General features: G+C 50.9%; 1 protein-coding gene across 36 annotated transcripts in view; it reads left to right on the plus strand.

The window, feature by feature from the left end:
• The window catches only part of MICAL3 (microtubule associated monooxygenase, calponin and LIM domain containing 3), a 187,304-nt gene that overhangs the window by 117,796 nt on the left and 49,971 nt on the right, over positions 1 to 19,537 (plus strand). For 30 of the 36 annotated variants that reach the window (XR_009338531.2, XR_010835705.1, XM_067008364.1 and 27 more), the window contains 4 exons: positions 1,174 to 1,281; positions 1,758 to 1,944; positions 10,589 to 10,677; positions 11,399 to 11,486. Coding sequence is in view for 33 of the 36 variants with exons in the window: in XM_067008364.1 (XP_066864465.1) it covers positions 1,174 to 1,281; positions 1,758 to 1,944; positions 10,589 to 10,677; positions 11,399 to 11,486 (472 nt within the window). In the remaining 3 variants the exon portion in view is untranslated. Of the gene's footprint in view, positions 1 to 1,173; positions 1,282 to 1,757; positions 1,945 to 2,649; positions 2,951 to 10,588; positions 10,678 to 11,398; positions 11,487 to 19,537 lie in introns of those variants that run through there. The other 6 variants (XM_067008371.1, XM_067008377.1, XM_067008379.1 and 3 more) reach the window with 2 other exon arrangements.

A 19,537-nucleotide genomic window follows, 5' to 3' on the forward strand; every position in this document is an offset into this window, starting at 1 on the left:
GCTGCTGTCGTTCTTGTATTTACACAGGGTCAGTTTCCCCCTAGAGCATTCCTCTGGTTTGTACCTGCCCCGCCCAGGACATGCCATTGCTCAGGCTGGTGATTCTCTTACACACGCTTTCGTGTGTTCAGACCGTTTCCTGATGGGGTTGTTGGCATCCCCAGCGCAACTGCTCCCGGCATGTTTTGGATTTGGAATTAGAGTGAGGGCTCCTCAGACCCGGCGGGCACACAGCCGCTGAGAGGCGTGTCATACACACTGGGTGTCTGGGCCGTCCGCACAGGACAGGCTTAAAGCTGGGCTCCCGCAGGAAGGTTTGCCATTGAAATTTATAGTTTTCTCCTGCTGCTTTTTCAGCATTGCTAGAAAGAGGATTGAGGTGGTTGGATATTTTTTCTTTTATCTTGTTTCAACGTATAAAGAAATAACCCCTCCTGGACTAGAAACACATTCTGGCTTCCACAGCAGCCGTGTCAGCAGTGCCCCAGCTGGTCCGGAAGGCTTGGTCTCAGGGCTCAGGGGAACACAGAAGGCTCCACGGGGAGAACGGGCAGAGAAGGGTTCTTCCTGGTAAAGCCCGGGGGCCTCTGGTGCACAGGACAGGGGCTCTGAGCGAAGGAGGTAATAGTGAGGACGGACGTCATCCCCAGTGACACTGGGCTGTTGGCATCCGTTACCCAGATGGAGAGTCGGCCTTGCTTTCTTTCTAAATGAGGAAATAACTCCCCAGGCCCTCTCCCAGGCCCTGGGATGTGCCTGCAGTCTGGTGCCCGCTGTCTTAAGGGAGGTGTCCTCTTAGGTTCCTTGAGGTTCTCTGTGTGTAATCTGAGCCGCTGGGTGGTAGGCCCTTCTCACTCTGTTTGCATCCATCCTGTCGTCCCGCCTCCGCATCCCCGCCCCTGCACTTCGTCCAGAGAGACATGAGAGACCAGCTTCTCCTTCCTGAATTTCACTGTCTCTGTGGCCATCGCTCCCGCCTGTGCTGACACCAGTGTGTGGACACTGACACCTAGTCCCCTGCTCGTGGGCACTGTGTTGGCATGTTCATTGCTGCACCTTGTGTATTCATTTTATACCTTTCAAAGATTTTTTTTCCCCTGTCTTCTTAATTTATTTATTTTTTTCCTTCTCATTTACCTTCTTTCTGGTCGTTTAACAATCTCCAACCAATAGAAGTATATAAAGATGTACACGGGCGGAGTGAGCTCATTGGCTGAGCAGATAGCCAATCAGCTTCAAAGGAAAGAACAGCCTAAAACCCTTCTAGACAAGAAGGAACTGGTAAGATACACTAAGGGTACTGTCTGTCTAGATGAGACAGCTCTGGTGAACAAGCCTGCATTGTTCTAAGTAGCTCGGTGGCATATGTGGCCGCTGCGTGCCATGTGGTAATTATTTTTTGAGGTTGTCTGAATTTTGTAGCTGAACTTCTAGGACTGAAACCGTTGTTTTGAAGGTTATATGAACAGCATACTCAGTATCTCTAAAGTGATTGCTCTAGAGTCCAGGGCCTGTGTCCATGGAGAACCACGGGAACACCTTCAGATCAGAATCTGTTAAGAGGATTTGGTTTGCTTGTTATGAAATTGTGTAGAACAGACGCAGTGCCAAGTGCTGCGTGGGCACCGGAGGCACCGGCCTGCGCCGGCGCGCAGCTCCCGTCCCCAGGCAGAACCGCGTAGGGAGGGTTGTGCGCCCTGGGGAGGGGCCGGGAGGCCTTGCCTGACGCGTGCCCCGCACCCCCCCCCTCCACCCAGGGCTCCATGAAGAAGGAGTTCCCACAGAACTTGGGAGGCAGCGACACCTGCTACTTCTGCCGGAAGCGGGTCTACGTGATGGAGCGGCTGAGCGCCGAGGGCAAGTTCTTCCACCGGAGCTGCTTCAAGTGCGAGTACTGCGCCACCACCCTGCGCCTCTCGGCCTACGCCTACGCCCTCGAGGACGGTGAGTCCCCGTGCTGGAGAGCGCACCCAGACTCAGGGCCCCCGCTGCGTTCTTACACAGATGCTCTCTTTTCTGCCTCTCCAGAGCCTTCCCATCCACCCCCCTCTAGTCTGTGTTTTCTCCCAGACTCTTTCTTATAAATATTTCCGCAGAGTCACCGAGCTCTATCATAGATGACTCAGTGACCATGGTGATGAGAAGGGCATGCGTTTACCTAAATTGTTTCCCTGGCTTCATAGACACCTGCTGTCTGGGATCTTAAGATAAAAGGGACCTGAGGAGAGTAAGTCTCTTTTGTGTTCGCTTTAGAGAAGAAGAATCACAGGCTTATAGAAACCACATATCTTGCCTAAGGTCCGTGACAGCACATTGAAACTGTATCCCCTGCCACTGTTCTCAGACCTTGGCTTCCTGAAGGTGCCTGAGTTATGCCCAGTGTCACCCGTGCTCTCTCGTATCAGCGTCTCTGGTGGATTGAGAGCACGTTGCCCAGGCCTCAGTCTGGTTACTGTGCTGTTCAAGCCCTGGCCTTTTGTGATATTTGTTGGTTTTATAGTGGAATGACCTTGATAAGGCAGAAGGTAGAGAATTATGCAGACAGGTAACAAAGCCTGGTGGAGAGGCATGTCTGCCGCCTGAAAACCCTTTGGGGATAATTGGAAAAGGTCACCGGAGACATCAGTGATTCTACGCGCCTTCCTACAGGAAACAGAAGGGACCTTATGAGAGGCCGTCTTACTGATTCAACAGTAATGAAAAGACCCAGATTAAGAGAAGGGGGAAGTAAATCCTCAGGTCCCTTGCATTGACTGAGGAGACCGTCAGGGGATGTCACCCGGGAGAGGGGTGCCCTGCGATGAGGAAATAGTCCTCCAGGCTCTTCGACTAGTGAGCGAGGAGCAGCCAGAAGGAGCCGAGTGGTGACCTGAGAAAAGCTGGCTCTTACTGTTGTGGCACCTGGTCCTCTTGTTACGTCAGTGAGAAGCACCACCCAGCGAGGGAAGAGGTAAGACAGTTGTCTGTACTGTTAGGTGTCAGTATCCCCCACACCTGGTCTTTGCATAATGCCTCTGACCTCTCCGGATGGGGTTGGCAGCTGGGGCCCACCCAGCGTTTCTAACTGTCTGCGAGGTCGGCCTGGAAAGATCCCTCCAGGTCTGGCGAATCGATCCACGAGTGTTTTTGCCCATAGATTGTGCGCCACACCTTTGCCACATTCTCCTGAGGGTGTAGATGGTGTCAGGGGGGCCGGTGTCCTGATGGAGTGAGCCGGCAGCAGACAGCGTAAGGGAGTGACCGAGGGCGACGGTGCGTCGTGCAGACTGTAACTTTGTGAAGCACAGAGGTGGAGGAGCCCGGGAAGCTCAGGAGGGTCAGGAACGACTTAGCCAGCCTGCCCTGAACTCTGGAACGTGGTGGGTGAGGGCCCCGCAGAGGGCAGCGGAGCCTGGGCGCGTTAGCACGGTGCGGGGGCCGGACGAGCGGGCCCACGCGCTTAAGCGCGGCCTTCCTGACGGCGGCCTGACCGGCGCCGCAGACTGCAGCCCAGGTGAGCCTTTCCCTCAGCCCCGCCCTCCTCGGCGACAGCTGGGCTTGGGGAAAGGAGGGAACCTGAGGGGTCCTGAGGGTTGAGCCGCATGAAGCTCGGAAATCTAACGGAAGAGCCTCAGGTAAGAGAGAAAAGGGCAGGGATTGTGGCTCCGGAGAGAGAGTGTTGATCCAGCCCGCGCCGGGCCCTTCACAGCATATTGTGACGTTTCATCCTCAGAACCACCGCGAGGTAGCTGGCTTTATTGCTGTAATTTTACACGTCAGGAAACTGAATTCAGAGAAGCTGTAAGTTGCTTGTCCAGGTTCCACACAGCAGCAAGTGACCTCTGAGGTCCCCCAGGTCAGACGTCGTGGGGTTAGCGCTTCCAGCCCACGGCAACTCCGGCCTGGCTAGTGGGGACTCACTCACTTGAGAGAGGCGTCTAGGTTTTACCCTTGTCCCTTCAGCCCCTTTAAAAGGATGCCGTCTTTCTGTTGCCACAGACTAGCTTATTTGCCTGCTGCCAGCTCTTAAGAAAAGGACTCTAAATCAAACAGGGTGTCACGTCTTTCCTGTCCTCTCGACGAGAGAAAACACAGAGCATCCGCTGAGGAGGTCTGGGTAGGGCCGCCCTCGGGAGTGACGAGCCCGCTGCCCCGCCGCTGCCCTGTGTCTGCTCCCACAGGGCAGCAAGCACACCTTCCTGGCCTCCCGCCGTTCACCCTGACAACCCCTTCGGCACAGGTGGACCCGCGGTCCTCCCAGCCTGACCTCGGCCCCCTGCGAGCTGCTCGCTTCTCCGTTGCCCTGACACGCGTGCGCTCGCCGTGTCCTCTGCTGGGGTGCGCCCCTCCCACCCTCGCGGGCAGCCTCCTGTCGCCGCCCGGTCTTTCCCGGCGAGGCGAGGCGGCAGGGCTCCTCCGCCTCCCGACCAGAGCGTCTCTGGCTCTGACCTGGAGTTGCTGGGGGAAGGAGTCTGTGGCCCGTCTGCCTCAGGCTCGCCTCTTAGCTGTCTGTTTGCTCCAGTTCCATCTTCAGTTATTCCTACGTCTGTTGTCAAGGTTCCTGAATTTACTTAGACCATCTAAAATCAGTGACTTGACGGGATCAACCATGCTTTGCGGTTGCTTTGGGACGTTAGCATGGCCGTACTTGCTGGTTGAGACGGGCACCGTCGTGAAGAGCCAGGCGTCCGGGGTTCGAGTCGTGTCCGCGACTCGCTAGCGTGGCTCAGCCTTTCTGTGCTTCACCGGGTTTCGAGGATTAAGTGAGTCGATAGTTGTAAAGCACTTACAGTGTTGGGCACATGGTAAATGTTAGATGAAAATCAGCCCTTTTTGTTATTAACATAAGAAGCAAAAAGTATCACCAAGTTGGGTTTGGGAAGGGATTTGAGGTGCATTAACCGAGCAGCTACAGCGTTCGATGTCTGATGATGTCTCGTGGATGGATCTCACCCCACGAGACGGTGTGGTCTTCACGCTGTACATGAGGAAACGCGTGCTGAGTGGGTCACGTACCACTGAGTGGCCGGGATGGTGCCTGCACTGAGCTCTGGTTTCAGTGTGGGTGTTCCTCCCCTCAGGTTGTGCTGCATTCATAGAGAAAACAAGGTTTTGGAATTTTCTCTTTACCTTTTGGTCAGGCTCATGGGACTCGTTTTTGAAACCTAAAGCTCTTTACTTTATTTATTTAGGATACCATAGCAGAATTCAATGAGGATTCCCTGTTAGGTCAGTCTATTGAGTTGTATTTTTAAATCTAGAATTCTGCTTTTACTAGAAAAAAAGCAAATTAATGGAGGAAAAATAGAAGAAAGGAATGAACCCAACTGTAAATGATTGTAGTTTTCTGATACAACAATAAGTAAGACTCTTGGTTGAAAGTAATGGAAACCCAGATCAGATGAAAGTTTATGCATAAGATTGAGATCTTTCTTGTAGATAGCAGGGCTGCCCCTTCTCTCTCCCCATCCCTAAGGGTCTGTTAGCCTAACTTAGCCACATGCCAGATCCTAGAGCACCGTGTCCTGGGCTGGGCTGGAGGGAAAGGGGATATTCTGACTGACCTGTCTGGGTCATTTATCCACTTCTGTGCTGGGTCACATCAGGCCACGTGGTTGGCAGCCCCATCAGAGTCATGTGGAGGAGGGAGGAGTGCTCCTTAAAGAATGAGACACAAGACAGGCAAAAAGTAGTGTGTGATGCAAGCACCGATATGTTTTGTCTTGTCCTAATTACATTTTATCTTGACCAAAATTAGCAAAAGTGAAATGATTTATTACAGACTGTAGAAGGAGATTGTGTCCAAGCTGCTAAAAATAACCCACGACTCAACTCCCCTTATAGAGAGATAAGCAGTGGGCTTTGATGGTCCTTTGCTCTCAAGTGCCCCTGACAGGAGGTGTGGTTCTCTGAGTTCTGATTACGTGCCAGGAGCTAGTGGGAAACTCTTTTTCAGAAAATATACTACCTATATGAATATTATTTGAAATTATGAAAGCCCACAAACTCTATTTTTCTAAAAGATTTATGCAGTCTTGGGAGGGGGAGAAGTACCAGTAAAAGGAGAACAGAAGTCAGTTACTCTGAGGGGAAAAAAGAGAGAGAGATGTAATCAGATCACCAGGAGAAGGGAAGAAGAATGCCATCTCATTTATCTCCTTGACTTTTTTTTGAGCTATAATTGACACATCAGTTTATGTGTACTGCCTGTTGATTTGACACATTTATTTGTAAAGTTATTACCGCCACAGTGTAACCTAGGCTAAAACCACAGTGTTACCACCTCTGTGCCATCACATAGTTACTAACTCTTTTCTGTGGTGAGAACACTTAAGACCCACTCTTTAAGCAACATTCAGGTATATGACGCAGTATTATTTGCTTTGATCACCATGCTGTGCGTTAGTTCCCCAAACTTGTTAATCTTATAACTGGAAGTCCCTACTCCTTGGCCAGTATCTCCTCATTTCCGCTCCCCCCACCCCTACTGGCCACCATTTTACTCTCTGTTTCTCAGAGTTTGTCTTTTTTAGATTCCACATGTAGGTGATATACAGTATTTGTCTTTCTCTGTCTGACTTATTTCACTTAGCACAATGCCCTGAAGGTCCATCCAGGTTGTCATATAGCAGGATTTCCTCCTTGCTCATGGCTGAATAATATTCCATTGTGTATACATATGTGTGTGTATGCGTATATATCCATCCATGGATGGAAACTTGGGTTGTCCTTGTATCTTGGCCATTGTAAATAATGCTGCTATGAACATGGGGGTGCATATATCTTTTATTATAATTAGTGTTTTTGTTTTCTTCAGATAAATACCCAGAAATGGAATTCCTGGATCATATGGTAGTTCTATTTTTAATTTTTTGAAGAACCTCCATGCTGTTCTCCATAGTGGCTGCACCAATTTACATTCCCACCAACAGTGCATGAGGGTTCCCTTTTCTCCACACCCTCTCCAACACTTGTTACCTCTTGTCTTTTTGACAATAGGCATTCTGTCTGGTATGTGGTGATATCTTGTGGTTTTGATTTGCATTAATCAGGTTGTTAGGTTCTTTGCTGTTGGGTTATATGAGTTCTATATATATTTTGAATATTAACCCATAGTCAGATACATGATTTGGAGCTATTTTTTCCCATCTCATAGGTTGCTTTTTCATTTTGTTGCTTGTGCTTTTGCTGTCATACATAGGAAGTCATTGCCGAGACCAATGTCAAGGTGAATTTCCCTTGTTTTCTTCTAGGAGTTTTATAGTTTCATGTCTTCATTTAAGTCTTTAATCCATTCAAGTTCATTTTTGTGAGTAGTGTGAGATAGAGGTCCAGTGTCATTCTTCTGCATGTGATTACCTTGTTTTCCCAGGACCATTTATTGAAGAGACCATCCTCTCCCCATTAAATATGCTTGGCTCTCTTGTTAAATATTAATTGACTATATATGCAAAGGTTTATATCTGGAATCTTTATTCTGTTCCATTGGTCTGTTTTTATGTCAGTACCATATTATTTTTTATACTTATTGATTTATTTGGCTGCACTAGGTCTTAGTTGTGGCACGTGTGATCTTCATTGCTGCGTTTGGGACCTTTTTTGTGGTGTGCGAGATCTTTTTTTTTTTTTTTTTTTTAATAACAATTTTTTTCAAAGATTTATTTTTTATTTATTTTTGGCTGCGTTGGATCTTAGTTGTGAGATGCAGGATCTTCATTGAAGCACGCGGGGTCTTTCATTGTGGCGTGTGGGCTCTTCGTTGTGGTGTGCGGGCTTCTCTCTAGTTGTGGCCTGCAGGCTCCAGGGCACATGGGCTCAGTAGTTGTGGCATGTGGGCTTAGTTGCCCTGCGGCTGTGGAATCTTAGTTCCCCGACAAGGGATCAAACCTGTGTCCCCTGAATTGGAAGGCAGATTCTTTACCACTGGATCACCAGGGAAGCCCCTATAATAACTTTATTTTATTTTGAATTTTTGAATTTTATTTTATTTATTTTTTTATACAGCAGGTTCTTATTAGTTATCCATTTTATACATATTAGTGTATATATGTCAATCCCAATCTCCCAATTCATTACATTTTTTTTTTTAAGCTGTGGCATGCGGGACCTATTTCCCTGACCAGGGATCGAACCCAGGCCCCCTGCATTGGGAACACAGAGTCTTAACCACTGCACCACCAGGGAGGTCCCCATACTGTTTTGATTACTATAGCTTAGTAATATAGTTTAAAATCAGGAAGTGTGATGCCTCTAGCTTTGCTCTTCTTTCTCAGGGTTGCTTTGGTTATTTGGGATCCTTTGTGGTTCCATACAAGTTTTACAATTGTTTTTTGCATTTCTGTGAAAAATGCCATTGAAATTTTAATAGAGATTACAGTGAATCTATAGATGGCTTTGGGTAATGTGAACATTATAACAACATTCTGATCCATGAACACTGGATATCTTTCCATTTATTTGTGTTTTCAGTTTCTTTCATCAAAGTCTTGTAGTTTTCAGTGTACAGATCTTTCATCTCCTCGGTTAGGTTTATTCCTAAGAATTTTATTTTATTTTTTGATGCTATTATGAATGCGATTTTTTCTTAAACACAACTGTTTTCTATATGTTGATTTTGTATCCTGCAACTTTTCTAAATTTCTGACAGTTTTTTTGGTGGAGTCTTTAGCATTTTCTGTATATGAGATCATATCATCTACAGACAAAGACAGTTTTACTTCTTCCTTATCTATTTGGAAGCCTTTTTTTTTTTTCTTTTTCTTGCCTGATTGCTCTGGCTAGGATTTCCAGTATTGAATAGGAACGGTGAGAGTGAGTATCCTTGTCTTGTTCCTGATCTTAGAAGAAAAGCTTTCAACCTTTTGCTGTTGAATATGATGTTAGCTGTGAGCTTGTCATATGTGGCCTTTATTTTGTTGGTACAGTGCTTCTATACCAAGTTTTTTGAGCATTTTTATCATGAGAGGATGTTGTACTTTGTCAAATGCTTTTCTGCATCTGTTGAGATGATTATATTTTTTTCCTCTCTTTCTGTTAATACGGTGAATCCCATTTATTGACTTATGGCTAATGAACCATCCTCGCATTCCTGGAATAAATCCCACTTGATAATGGTGTATGATCCTTTTAATGTGCTATTGAATTTGGTTAGCTAATATTTTGTTGAGAATTTTAATTTTCTTTTCTTGTACTGTCCTTATCTGGCTTTGGTATCAGGGTAATGATGGTCTCATAAAATGAGTTTGGGAGTGTTCCCTCCTGTTCAGTTATTTGGAAGCATTTGAGAAGTATTGTTAATTCTTCTTTAAATGTTCGGTAGAATTCACCAGTGAAACCATCTGGTCCTGGGCTTTTCTGTTTGGCGAGGATTTTATTTACTGGTTCAGTCTCCTTACTCAATATTGGTCTGTTCAGATTTTCTGTTTCTTCATGAGACTCAGATTTAATAGGTTGTATGTTTCTAGGAATTTATTCATTTCTACTAGATTATCCAGCTTGTTGGCATATAATTGTTTTTAGCAGTTTCTTACGATCCTCTGTGTTTCTGTGGTATCAGTTGTAATGTCTTCTTTCATTTCTGATTTTATTTACTTGAGTCTTCTCTCTGTTTTTCTGAATTAGTCTAATAAAGGTTTGTCAATTTTGTTTATCTTTTCAAAAAACAATCAGGTTCATTGATCTATTCTATTGTATTTCTGGTTAGGTCCTCTTACTTTAACTTTGGGAATAGGAAAGTTCATTTGTCAAAGGAGCCACTCTCTCCAGATGAGAAGGATGAGTGGAATTACTCCTGTTTCAACAGTTTCTGTGATAGGGTCTATCCTTTAATTTTCGAAAGCCTTGGCTGTAAGTGGGGGGTGAGGAAAGAGTCGGGAAAAAACAACCCTCAGTGACTGAATCCCCCTACCAGCATCGTGGGAAAAGCCAAGGTTGGTGTTTTTCAAACTTTTGATCATGTCCACAATAAGACATACATGTTACACTAGGACCCAGAAAACCCAGGTGGGCACAGCTGAGCTGTGAGAAATAATCCTGGACTCTGAGGATGCCACAGTGCATGCTGATGCTTTTTATTAGGCTTTATTCTGTTTTGTTTTAGTCATAGTGCATTGTAGGATTTTTGGTTTGTTTTGCGTTGTTTTTAATGCTGATCCTGACCCACTGTGGGTCAGAGCTGCAGTTCGACCGGCGCTGGCTCACGGGTGCTTGCAGAAGGGCAGCAGGAGGGCCCCGGCGGGTTCATGTTCAGTGCCAGCCCACCCCCGGCAGCCTTCAGGCCACCACCGCCTGTGTTCATTCTTGGTTTCCCCAGAAATGCTCCTCTGGCTCTCCATGTGACCACATCTTTGTTCTGCACACACTGCCACTTTGTTTGCTGGCCCTGCCGTGCAGGCCTCGGTCTTTGCTCCAGGCCCTGATTGGGTGATGGCTCCGTGGCCTCCACACATCCGGGCACAGGGGAGAGGAGGGCCTGGCCTCCCTGGACTAGAAGCCTGGGCCTGGGGAAGGCCGGTGCCGGGGCGAGCGGACGACCGTGCCAAGAGCAGGGGTCAAGCTGGGAGTTTCAGAGACTTGCTCACCCTCTTCCCCTGCCCCTTGCTGCCTGCAGGTAAATTCTACTGCAAACCACACTACTGTTACCGGCTGTCCGGGCCTGTACAGAGGAAGAGACCAGCAGTGGCCCCTCTGTCTGGAAAGGTAATGTTGATTGGCCGCAGGGGGCGGGGGGGGGCAGCAGGTGCTGTTTCAGTGCGGTGACAGGTCAGTGTGTGGCCAGCAGGCCCTGAATGGCCACTGCATTGTCTTTCCTGTGAATGGGAGGGCCTGAGAGATGGTCACAGTCTGGTATGGGGAGGGAGCATCTTTTCAAGCCTAACCTAATGTTGGGTTTCAGTAAGGTAATGTTCCAGCACCACCTGAGTTGGATTTGGAAGACCATGTCAGACCTTCTCTTCTGCTTACTGTGTAAAAAAAGGCTTTTGCCTTTGAAAATCTCACCTTTCCTGAGAGGAGGACACCGGAAAAGGACTTGGCTAGAAATAAATGCTCTGCAGCCAATTCCTTGAACTTTCTATATTCTGGGAATTACTTATCTAAGAACCTTCTTTTTACAAGAAAAAAAAAAGTGAGTGTCATCAGCTCCCACATCTGTCTTTCCAAGTGAGCTGTATACTTTCTCCGCTCTGTGGTGTTGCCCTGTGGGCGTGCAGTTGACTGATGCTTCCAGGAGGGCGTCTGCGGACTGCAGAGAGCCTGTGGGGGAAGGGACGTGAGGTGCCTGCGACTCCCGCGTGAAGTGTGCCCTGGCGCAGCTCTGGGTTTCCTGGTGAGGGTAGCAGACCGGCAGCCAGGCGTCATTGCCTCCTGAGATGTGGGTGCTTCACTCAGTCACTCTTCCTCTTCTTGTGGACTTTCCTAGGAGGCCAGGGGACCCCTGCAGGACGGCCCCGCTGCAGACACCAATGGACGGCCCAGCACCACTGCCAGCCCTGCCGAGAGAACTCCAGGTAGCCTCACTTCCTTGTTTGGCTGGGTGGCGCGTCACTCTCTCGGCCTCTGTGACAAGGCCAAGGGGATGAGCCAGCACCTCCAAAGCAACATTTCTTCAATTGGGCATCAGGTGGCCCAAAACCCTCTGGACTCCTTTTTCATGTGCCAGCTGCTTGCATTCGGAGTCCCCTTTCTCTATGGCCTGTCAGAGGTGCTGGTACAAATGAGAGGGGAGTTTCACTGGCCGGCCGTGAGCCAGTAGGGGTGCCGTCTGGTGAGCGGCGTCACCCGGGCTTCGGTACTGTCTATTCAGCATCTCAAATTTGTATTGCTGGAGTTTTGGGAGCTGCCCACCTCCATCAGCTACCTCGGGGGGTTGGCCCAGGCCCTGTCTGGGGAACAGGAGTTCAAAAGAGGCTGCTTGGGCACCGACCCAAGTGATGGCCCCGGGCAGCAGGGCCTTCTCGTAGTCCCTCGCCGTGCGCTCCCTGGGCAGCGCGTGGAGTTGTGAAAAGGCCCCAAGGTCTGCATGTGTGTCCACCTGAACTGGGCATCCTCCATCCTCTTCCCTGCTCAGGTATCTAGGTGAGCTGCCACTGCTCTCCCACCTCACCTGTAACCACTGAAGGACATGCCCTGTCCTGGTCATTTGGGGGCATTTGAACTCCTAACAAGGATCAGGCCCTAATCGGTCCCACTTTCACTAACCTCTTCCTGTGTCAGGAGGTGAGTGCCACCACCCCACATCTAAAAACACGTTTATTCTGGTCTTGAAGGTCAGGAGAAGGAAGGGCCCAAGGGCACCAGACTTCTTGTGAAGAATCGTGTTTTTTTCCTTAAAAATCACCTCTCCCTACTCCCTGCCAAACACGCCTGTGACGTGTGTCCACGGTTCCACAGACATGGGTGGTCCTGATGCCCTGCGCAGCCTCGACAGCTCATAGCCCATGGTCACTGTAGCCAGTCGGAGAGGAAGTGGTCAGGGCCCTGTTTTCACCTGTCACAAGTTTCTTCCCTTCAGAGCAGATAGGTCTCAAGCAGCCGTTTACAAACTCACAGAAATCACCATATTGAAAACTAAAGATTATCAGCTAAGGCCAGAAACGACGGAGAGGGAGTTGGTAGTGGAATTTCCAAAATGGGAGAAGAGAAAAATTATCCACTCAGCCTTCAAATGGGAGGTTAGCAGAGTTGCTCCTTCGCCCGTGCTCCGGAACTAACGCAGGCCCCGTGGTGTTGCCCTGGGGCAGGAGGGTGTCCCAGACGCTGGGCAGTGCCCCCGGGTGCAGTGACTGGAGCTTAGATGAACTCAGCTTCTGCTACTACATGTGCCCTGATAAAATCTAGGCAAGTTTTTAAGTGCTCTGCAGATTGGACCAATATTTTATAGCCATGTTTAAGCTACGAATGACTTGGTACCCCTTGAGCCCCTTTATATTCTGTCTTTTTCACGAAGTGCTGATGGCCCTTGCAACAGGGGAGCTGGTAGAGACAGGGAGTGTGCCTTTGCGCAGGTGAGAACCACCTGGGTGCTCAGCAAACAACTAAAACGTTCGGCTCTCTTTGTGGGCATCTGAAGGAGAGCAAAGCCAGTGGTCAGGCCGTTCCTGAGCCAGGGTCGTGTACTCTGTCCGGTTCAGTTTGCCGTCTGACTGCCTGCTTTGAAAGCATAGTGGGCTTCAGGTTTTTAGGAGTTGTGGAGAATTAAGGGTTCCGTAGAGAAGAGGACCATTCTGTGAAGCAGGGAGAGAAGATGAGAGCTGGGGTTGTGGTGACAGAATCAAAGTCCTGAGGACCTTCTTGATTCGGAAGGTGATGTGCTAGCATGATGTCACAGCGTAAGGGGTTCAAGATGTGAAGCCCGGTTAGAGGTGCCCTGTGGGCGGTGGCAAGGCCAGCACCCGGGGCCGCTGGGATCCAGTGAGTACCTGCCTCTGGAGGCCCGAGCTTTCCGAGAGCGTGGCTCCGAGTGTGGGCGTGCCCCAGGGCGCCAGCACTTCCCCTTCATAGAAGAGGAGCAGGGTCAAGGGTGTATGTTATAGTTGGCAGGGAACTGATTTCTTTTTCTCCTTTAATGAGGATTTTCTTCTTTAAATCCCAAACTAAAGCTTTGATTGGTTAACTGGAACTTCCTTTTGAAAAGCTTCAGAAAGACCCAGGTGTTGCGGGGCTTCAGGAAGTGTGTTGTGGACGGCAGTGGTCAGGCTGGTTCCGGGAGCATCCCCTGGGCTGCACTCTGAGCAGAGCTGCTAGCGCGCGGAGCGTGGTTCACGCCCCAGATCCGCCTCCCGCAGGAGGTTGGTCTGGAGGAGCCGTGACACTGGCTGGCACTGCTCTGTGCCCCCCCTCTAGTTTGTGGCATTTCCCTCTTCTCCCTGATGTTCTTCTCCTCTTACACCAAAATGACTGCTGGTGCCAAAAAAACACACACAACCCGTGAGTTAGAACCTGGTCCGGCGTCCTCTGTCTCTGGCCCCCTGGCCTGCGGCTGCTGCCTGATTTAGCATCTTTGTTTGTAATGCGCTTTTAATGTAGAAACCCTCTTTGCTGTTCTCAAAATCAGTAAGTGCTTTGTTTCAAAGCTTCTTATACTTAGTGCTGCAGGTCAGTGGACCTGGCACAGATTTTCTTACCCTGGCCTCATAGTACCTGCCCTGACTTGAGGAAACATTTGGATAACAACAGGCAGAGAAAGAAAACCCCCAGTGGGATGTTTTGCCCTTGAATACAAGACCCTCAGTTGAAGGTTTTTAGATCCTTTTTTCAACCAGAGGAGTCCCCTTTACACCTCACATAATGGGTAACCAGAACTGAAGCGTACAGGCATGGGGTACCATAGGGAACAGAAGAGCTTTGTTTCCAGTACAGGTGACAGACATGGGATGGGAGAAAGGCTTCACTGTCTGTCGTCTTATGGAGAGATGATGTGAACATAAAAGGCTGCCGCGCTGCGGCTGGTGCGTGCCGCGTCCCCAGACACATTGCACAGTCACCCTTGGGTTCCGTAGTCTGGATGCTGAGTGAGCCATGAGGAGATGCGGGCATTTCCCACACCATCTAGAATAGCCACGCGTGGTACAATCCTGGGTTCCTCCTGTTAGGAGGAAGTTACGAGATCTTCCCACTGCTTCCCAAGCCCTCTTCCCTTATAGTCATTTCTGGAAAACCTATTAGAAAAGCAAAGAGAATTCCGAATCCAGCTTCACTCTCCAACCCCAACCCAAGAGCCCAAGTAGACGGTGATGTGTGAACACTTACATATATACACACATGTATTTGCGCAGGCTTAGTTCCATATCTACAAGTACACGTTTGTATGTTGTGCCCGAAGTGGTAATAACAATACTAGTGAAGCTTCCCCGAGCTCCTTGTCCCGTGGCTCCGGCTTTACACTGGGGAGCGTGCCGCTGACCTGGGTCAGCGGTCCCATCAGGCTTTGGGGAGAGCAGAGCAGCCAGGCACCCAGGGGAGGTGGGGACCGCGGGGGCAAGGGTCCCCGGACATGAGCAGTGCACACTCCCCACCCCAGAGAGGTGACTTAGACAAAGCAGGGGAGCAGGGCTCTCGCTCAGGAACCCCAGGGGACCGCTCCGTTTCCAGGCGCGGGTCTGTTAGCACAGTTCCCTGCTGTCTCTTGGTGTTTCGTGTGTCTGTAGGACAGTGGAATCCTTAGTCTCTCCTGAAAGGGGCCTCAGCATGGCCTTGAAGGCCTGGCCAGTGAGTTAAGGGGTTCCGCACCCACTTTTCCTGATCCGTTAAGCTTGGGGTGGAGGGCGGGGGCAGGCAGCAGGCGGGTCCCCAGGAGTGGTACAGAGGCCAGAGCTGTGCCAGGGACGGTGCGCCTGTCTGTCCCCGGCCTTCCTGCTGTGAAGCCTCGCCTTTGCCTTCGTCTCTGACCTGTGCTGTTGTGCGTTTTGGTGTGTTTCTCTGTGAGTTGTTTTTATTTAATTGTGTAACTTTGTTTTTCCGTTATTGTGAAACTAAGGTGTTGTGCTTTTAATTTTTTTTTTAACAAGTGTTACCATTCTTATTTAAGAGAATAAATTCCAAACAATCTTCAGGTTTCTGAGTATTTCTTTTCCTTCCCTTTTTCCTGATTGGAGGGTGGGGAGGGGTCGCTCAGGCAGGTCTCAGGAGTGGGCGTGAAACCAAGGTGCCTCAGGATTCTCACTCCTGGGCTGGGCTCGGGAGAGAACGTAGGTGTATTAAAATGGGGAAACAGGGTGTTTATACCTACCATACAGGTTCCCATTAGCGGAAGGGCCCCTGTTTGCGGGGGGCATGGTGGAAGACATTTTGCTTCCTTGCGTGGAGGAAGATGCCACCTGTGTCCCCCATTCCGTCATCCTGCATGAGGGCGCTGAGGCGGGAGCAGGTGAAGGAAAACGCTCTCCGTGGAGCCTGCCTCTGCCTGAGCCCGGGCCGTGCCCTCCTCTTTCCGACTAGCTGGTGCCGTGGGGACCGGGGCGCTTGGGCGCCTCTTCGCCGCCTTGAGGCTGTCGCCTGGCGTCAGGGACGGTCCTTGCTCTGTCCCCCCAGCTCTGTTTCTGTGACCTGGACACAGAGGCAGGGGGTCCAGTTCTGCTTGGCTCCTCGAGCCTGGAGGGCTGAGCCCCCTTCTCACACACACTGTGACCTTGGCAGCGGGGCCTCTGGTGCTGGCCGGCCCGCCGACCACAGGGGCACAGCCGTTTGGGTGCTGAATGGGGCCAGGAGAGGGCACGTCGGAGGGGGCCCTCAGCGCCAGTCTGCGCCCACCGCTGCTCTAGGTGATGGCAGCCTGGTGTGAAGCGGCCTCCTGGCCTCCCCTCCACCCGGCGGCCCCCTTGGGTCCCGGCGCGGCCACAGCACCATCACTGGGTTGGGAGTTGGTCCTGGCAGGGAGGGCGCCCGCCTCTCCCGGCCTGCTCGCCGCCCTCCTCCTTCTCTGAAATCAGTCAGTCGGGTCTGTCCCGGGCCCTGCAGAAGGCTGGGAGGAAAAAGAGTCAGGCTGAAGACCCTGGAGAGCTCCCTTTGGGTCGAGTTTCTTTCTGAAACTTGAAGCCCATTCTCTTTTTCTCTCATTGGTTCCCTGGCCCTTCCCTCACCGGGACACTGCCCAGGAGGGCTCCTGCGTGTGACGGGGGCACAGGAAGCAGTGAGAATGGGCTGCCCTCTGTTCCCGTCCTGTCCCCTGAGGGACCCACTGAAGACAAGCCCCCGCTCGGGCCTTGCTGGCATGTAATAGCCATCAGACAGCCTCGGGAAGACTCCTCCCGGAATGCCAGGCCCTTTCAGAGAGCTCTACGACCTCACCAAGGCTCCAAAGCCAGGCCTTAACTGGCACCTCAGACCCAGCCAAGCGTCCAGCAAGTGCCAGCAAGTAGATCCATCCTAAGGGCCTGCGGGGAGAAGACGGGCGTGCTGGGGTAACGCCTCTTGCTCCACAGTTGCTCTGGGGGCAGGTGTTGGGGGAGGCGAGGCTCTGCTCTAAGAAGGACAGTGGGTGAGAGGTTGAGTCGCCCCTACACCCAAGCCAAGCAAACCCGATCTCGCCCTTGATGGTGTCCACAGGTGAGGTCAGACTGCCCCCATCACTCCCAGAGGGGCGTTGGTATAAAAGGCAGTTTGGGGATACCGTCTGGCAGGAGGGGGTCCGGGGCCCCAGCTCTGCCTACTCAGAACAGGCTCCTGGGGCCATGCTAGTGATTGCTAGAAAAATCCTTAAAACTGAGTCAGAATTTCTTTTGCCTCTTACGTGTTCTTTACCTCTATTTCTGTACTCACCAGCTTGCCGTGACTGTGCATTAATCGTATGAAACTGTCCCTAGTATGAGGGACAGTACTTCTGTAAAATGTCAGGGTTATTTCCACTGTGTCACTGTTGTTTCATAGTGTCCTTGCCTGGAATTGTAGGTCTTTGGTGGTTATTTTGTGTTAAGGGGCCCTGGTCGCCGGAAGAGCTCGGGCCCTGCAATTCAGGCACCTGCTTGCTTCTCTGTGGTTCCTGTGCCCAGGGTCCCAGTGTGATTGGGCCTCCGTCGCAGCCGACTCCCCAAGAAAGCTTGGCCCTACTGGGGGCCCCTGCAGACTGTGCTGCCAGACGGGGGTCGGGGCTCTGGAAGGACCTGGGCCTCAAACACACGACGAAATCGGGGCTGTTTCAGTGCAGTGGCCTAAATAAACATGTTTTCATTCAGTCCTCGTGTTCTTCCAAGGTAATAAAGCCGGGCATCAGTGGAAGTGATTTTCTGAGAGTGTGATCCTCCTGGTACTTTGCGGCTGCTCAGAGATCAGACCTAAAAAGTGTGATTAGGGACCTGAGGGTGGAGAGTCTGTAAGACGCCTGAGCTCAACCTGGTGCTGAAGGAGAAGAGCTGATGTTGTCACAATATGGTTATAATAGCCTGTTTATTCTTGTTCTCCTGTTTTCTAGAACTGAGTCAGGATCTAGAAAGACCAGGCTGGAGAGACCAGCTGTAAAAGTTCCCTCCCACCATTTGCCACCAGCAGACGTATCTGGGTTAGTTCGGTCTTCCTCTAGAAGAGAAGGCTCTGCCCTAGGTTCTGTCTCCTGTGAATTCCTCTAAACCAGCTCCCTGCCTGCCTTCAGTGGGGCATCAGCATTGCTGGAGGCCCAGGAACACGGGGATCCGGGTGCGGGGAAGGCAGCCCCAGTGGAGGCTCTGGGCCCTGGGGCAACGGGGCTCGGCCAGCTGCCTGCGGGAAGGGCCAGAGTCCTGCTGCCCTCGGGGGCTGCTGAGAGCCGACAGCCGTGCTCCCCGCGGCTGCAAATACCACGCCAAGGGGCCGTCGTGTTTACAACCGGGAGAGGCCCTGCCTCTGCTGGAGTCTCCCTCAGATAAAAATAGGGAGTGAAACTCGAAGTGTGCTCACTGCTGTCAGTCTCCCCCAAGTGTTTATACCGGTGAATCTGCCCTTGGGGCTGCTGTCACACGAACTCACAGAGAACAATTCAGGAAGACGCGTAATGGGGTACAGCTAGTGTGTGGCACTTACAGTGTGCCAGGCGCTGTCCAGACGCCTTCTGTATACGCATCCCTCATCTAATCACACCGTAGGCTGTGAGGAAGGTGGCATTTTGCAGACTGGCTCGAGGCCCCGTGACTGAGCGGGCAGAGCCGGGTGGAGTCAGTACAGGATGCGCGCACGGTGCCGCCGCGCCCTCCACTCCCGAGGCCTCCAGCCTCAGCTTGTCTGCGCGGGGCAGCGGGAAGAGAGCTGCGTGTCGGCTCCACCAAGATGACTTTCTAAAAACACGCACGAACGCCCGTGTCATCCTGTCATCCGTGAATGTGCATTTGGTTATTTCCGGGAAATACGTGTCCCCAGATTTTCAGTGGTGACCCCAGGGCTGGGAATGTGCCTTTGCAAAGAGGGTAGATTCGAGAGCAAAGGGTTCCATCACTGGTATGTGAAGGGAGAGATCAGAAGAGACGGAGGAGGAGAATATTGATGTTGAATCGACTGCTTTTCATTTTCTCCGTATCAGCGCTCTTTGATCAGTTCAAAGGATACCAAGCCTAAAGTCGTGCTATTAAGATGTCCCTCCACATGGAACCTCCCTGTCCGTCTGGAGGAGCCGGGCTTGTGCTCCAGGATGATGTTCGGGGCTGCTCTCAGGCAACAGTCTAGCTACTTCTGACTTGTATGCCTGTTGCTTATTTCTCCTCTACGCTCGCATTTTATCACACTTCTCTAAGAGGCCCCAGGGATGGTGGAGCTGACGGTTTCCTTCTCTTACTCTTGATGCTTTACGGCTGCCATTCACAGCAGTTGCCTGGCCTGGCCCTGGGTGGGGTTGGCAGAGGAGAGGGAGAGATGAGGGTCTGCCTCCTTCTGTCCTGACACTTTGAGCAGAATCACCCATGACAGGAGTTAAACACGGACATTCTTACCTGTCAGAGTTTGGGCCACTCCAGACTCCACTCACGTAAAATGACGCTTAAATCCGGGCTAAGCGTGCATGTCATTGCAGTGAGCATTTTGGGTTCTGCCGTGTTGGATCAACTTGGGTTGGGCACAGAAGCGGCTCGGGAGACCTGAGCACATCCAGGCCCAGCCTCAG

This window comes from Kogia breviceps, chromosome 12 (assembly GCF_026419965.1).
Source record: "Kogia breviceps isolate mKogBre1 chromosome 12, mKogBre1 haplotype 1, whole genome shotgun sequence".
NCBI lineage: Eukaryota > Metazoa > Chordata > Mammalia > Artiodactyla > Physeteridae > Kogia > Kogia breviceps.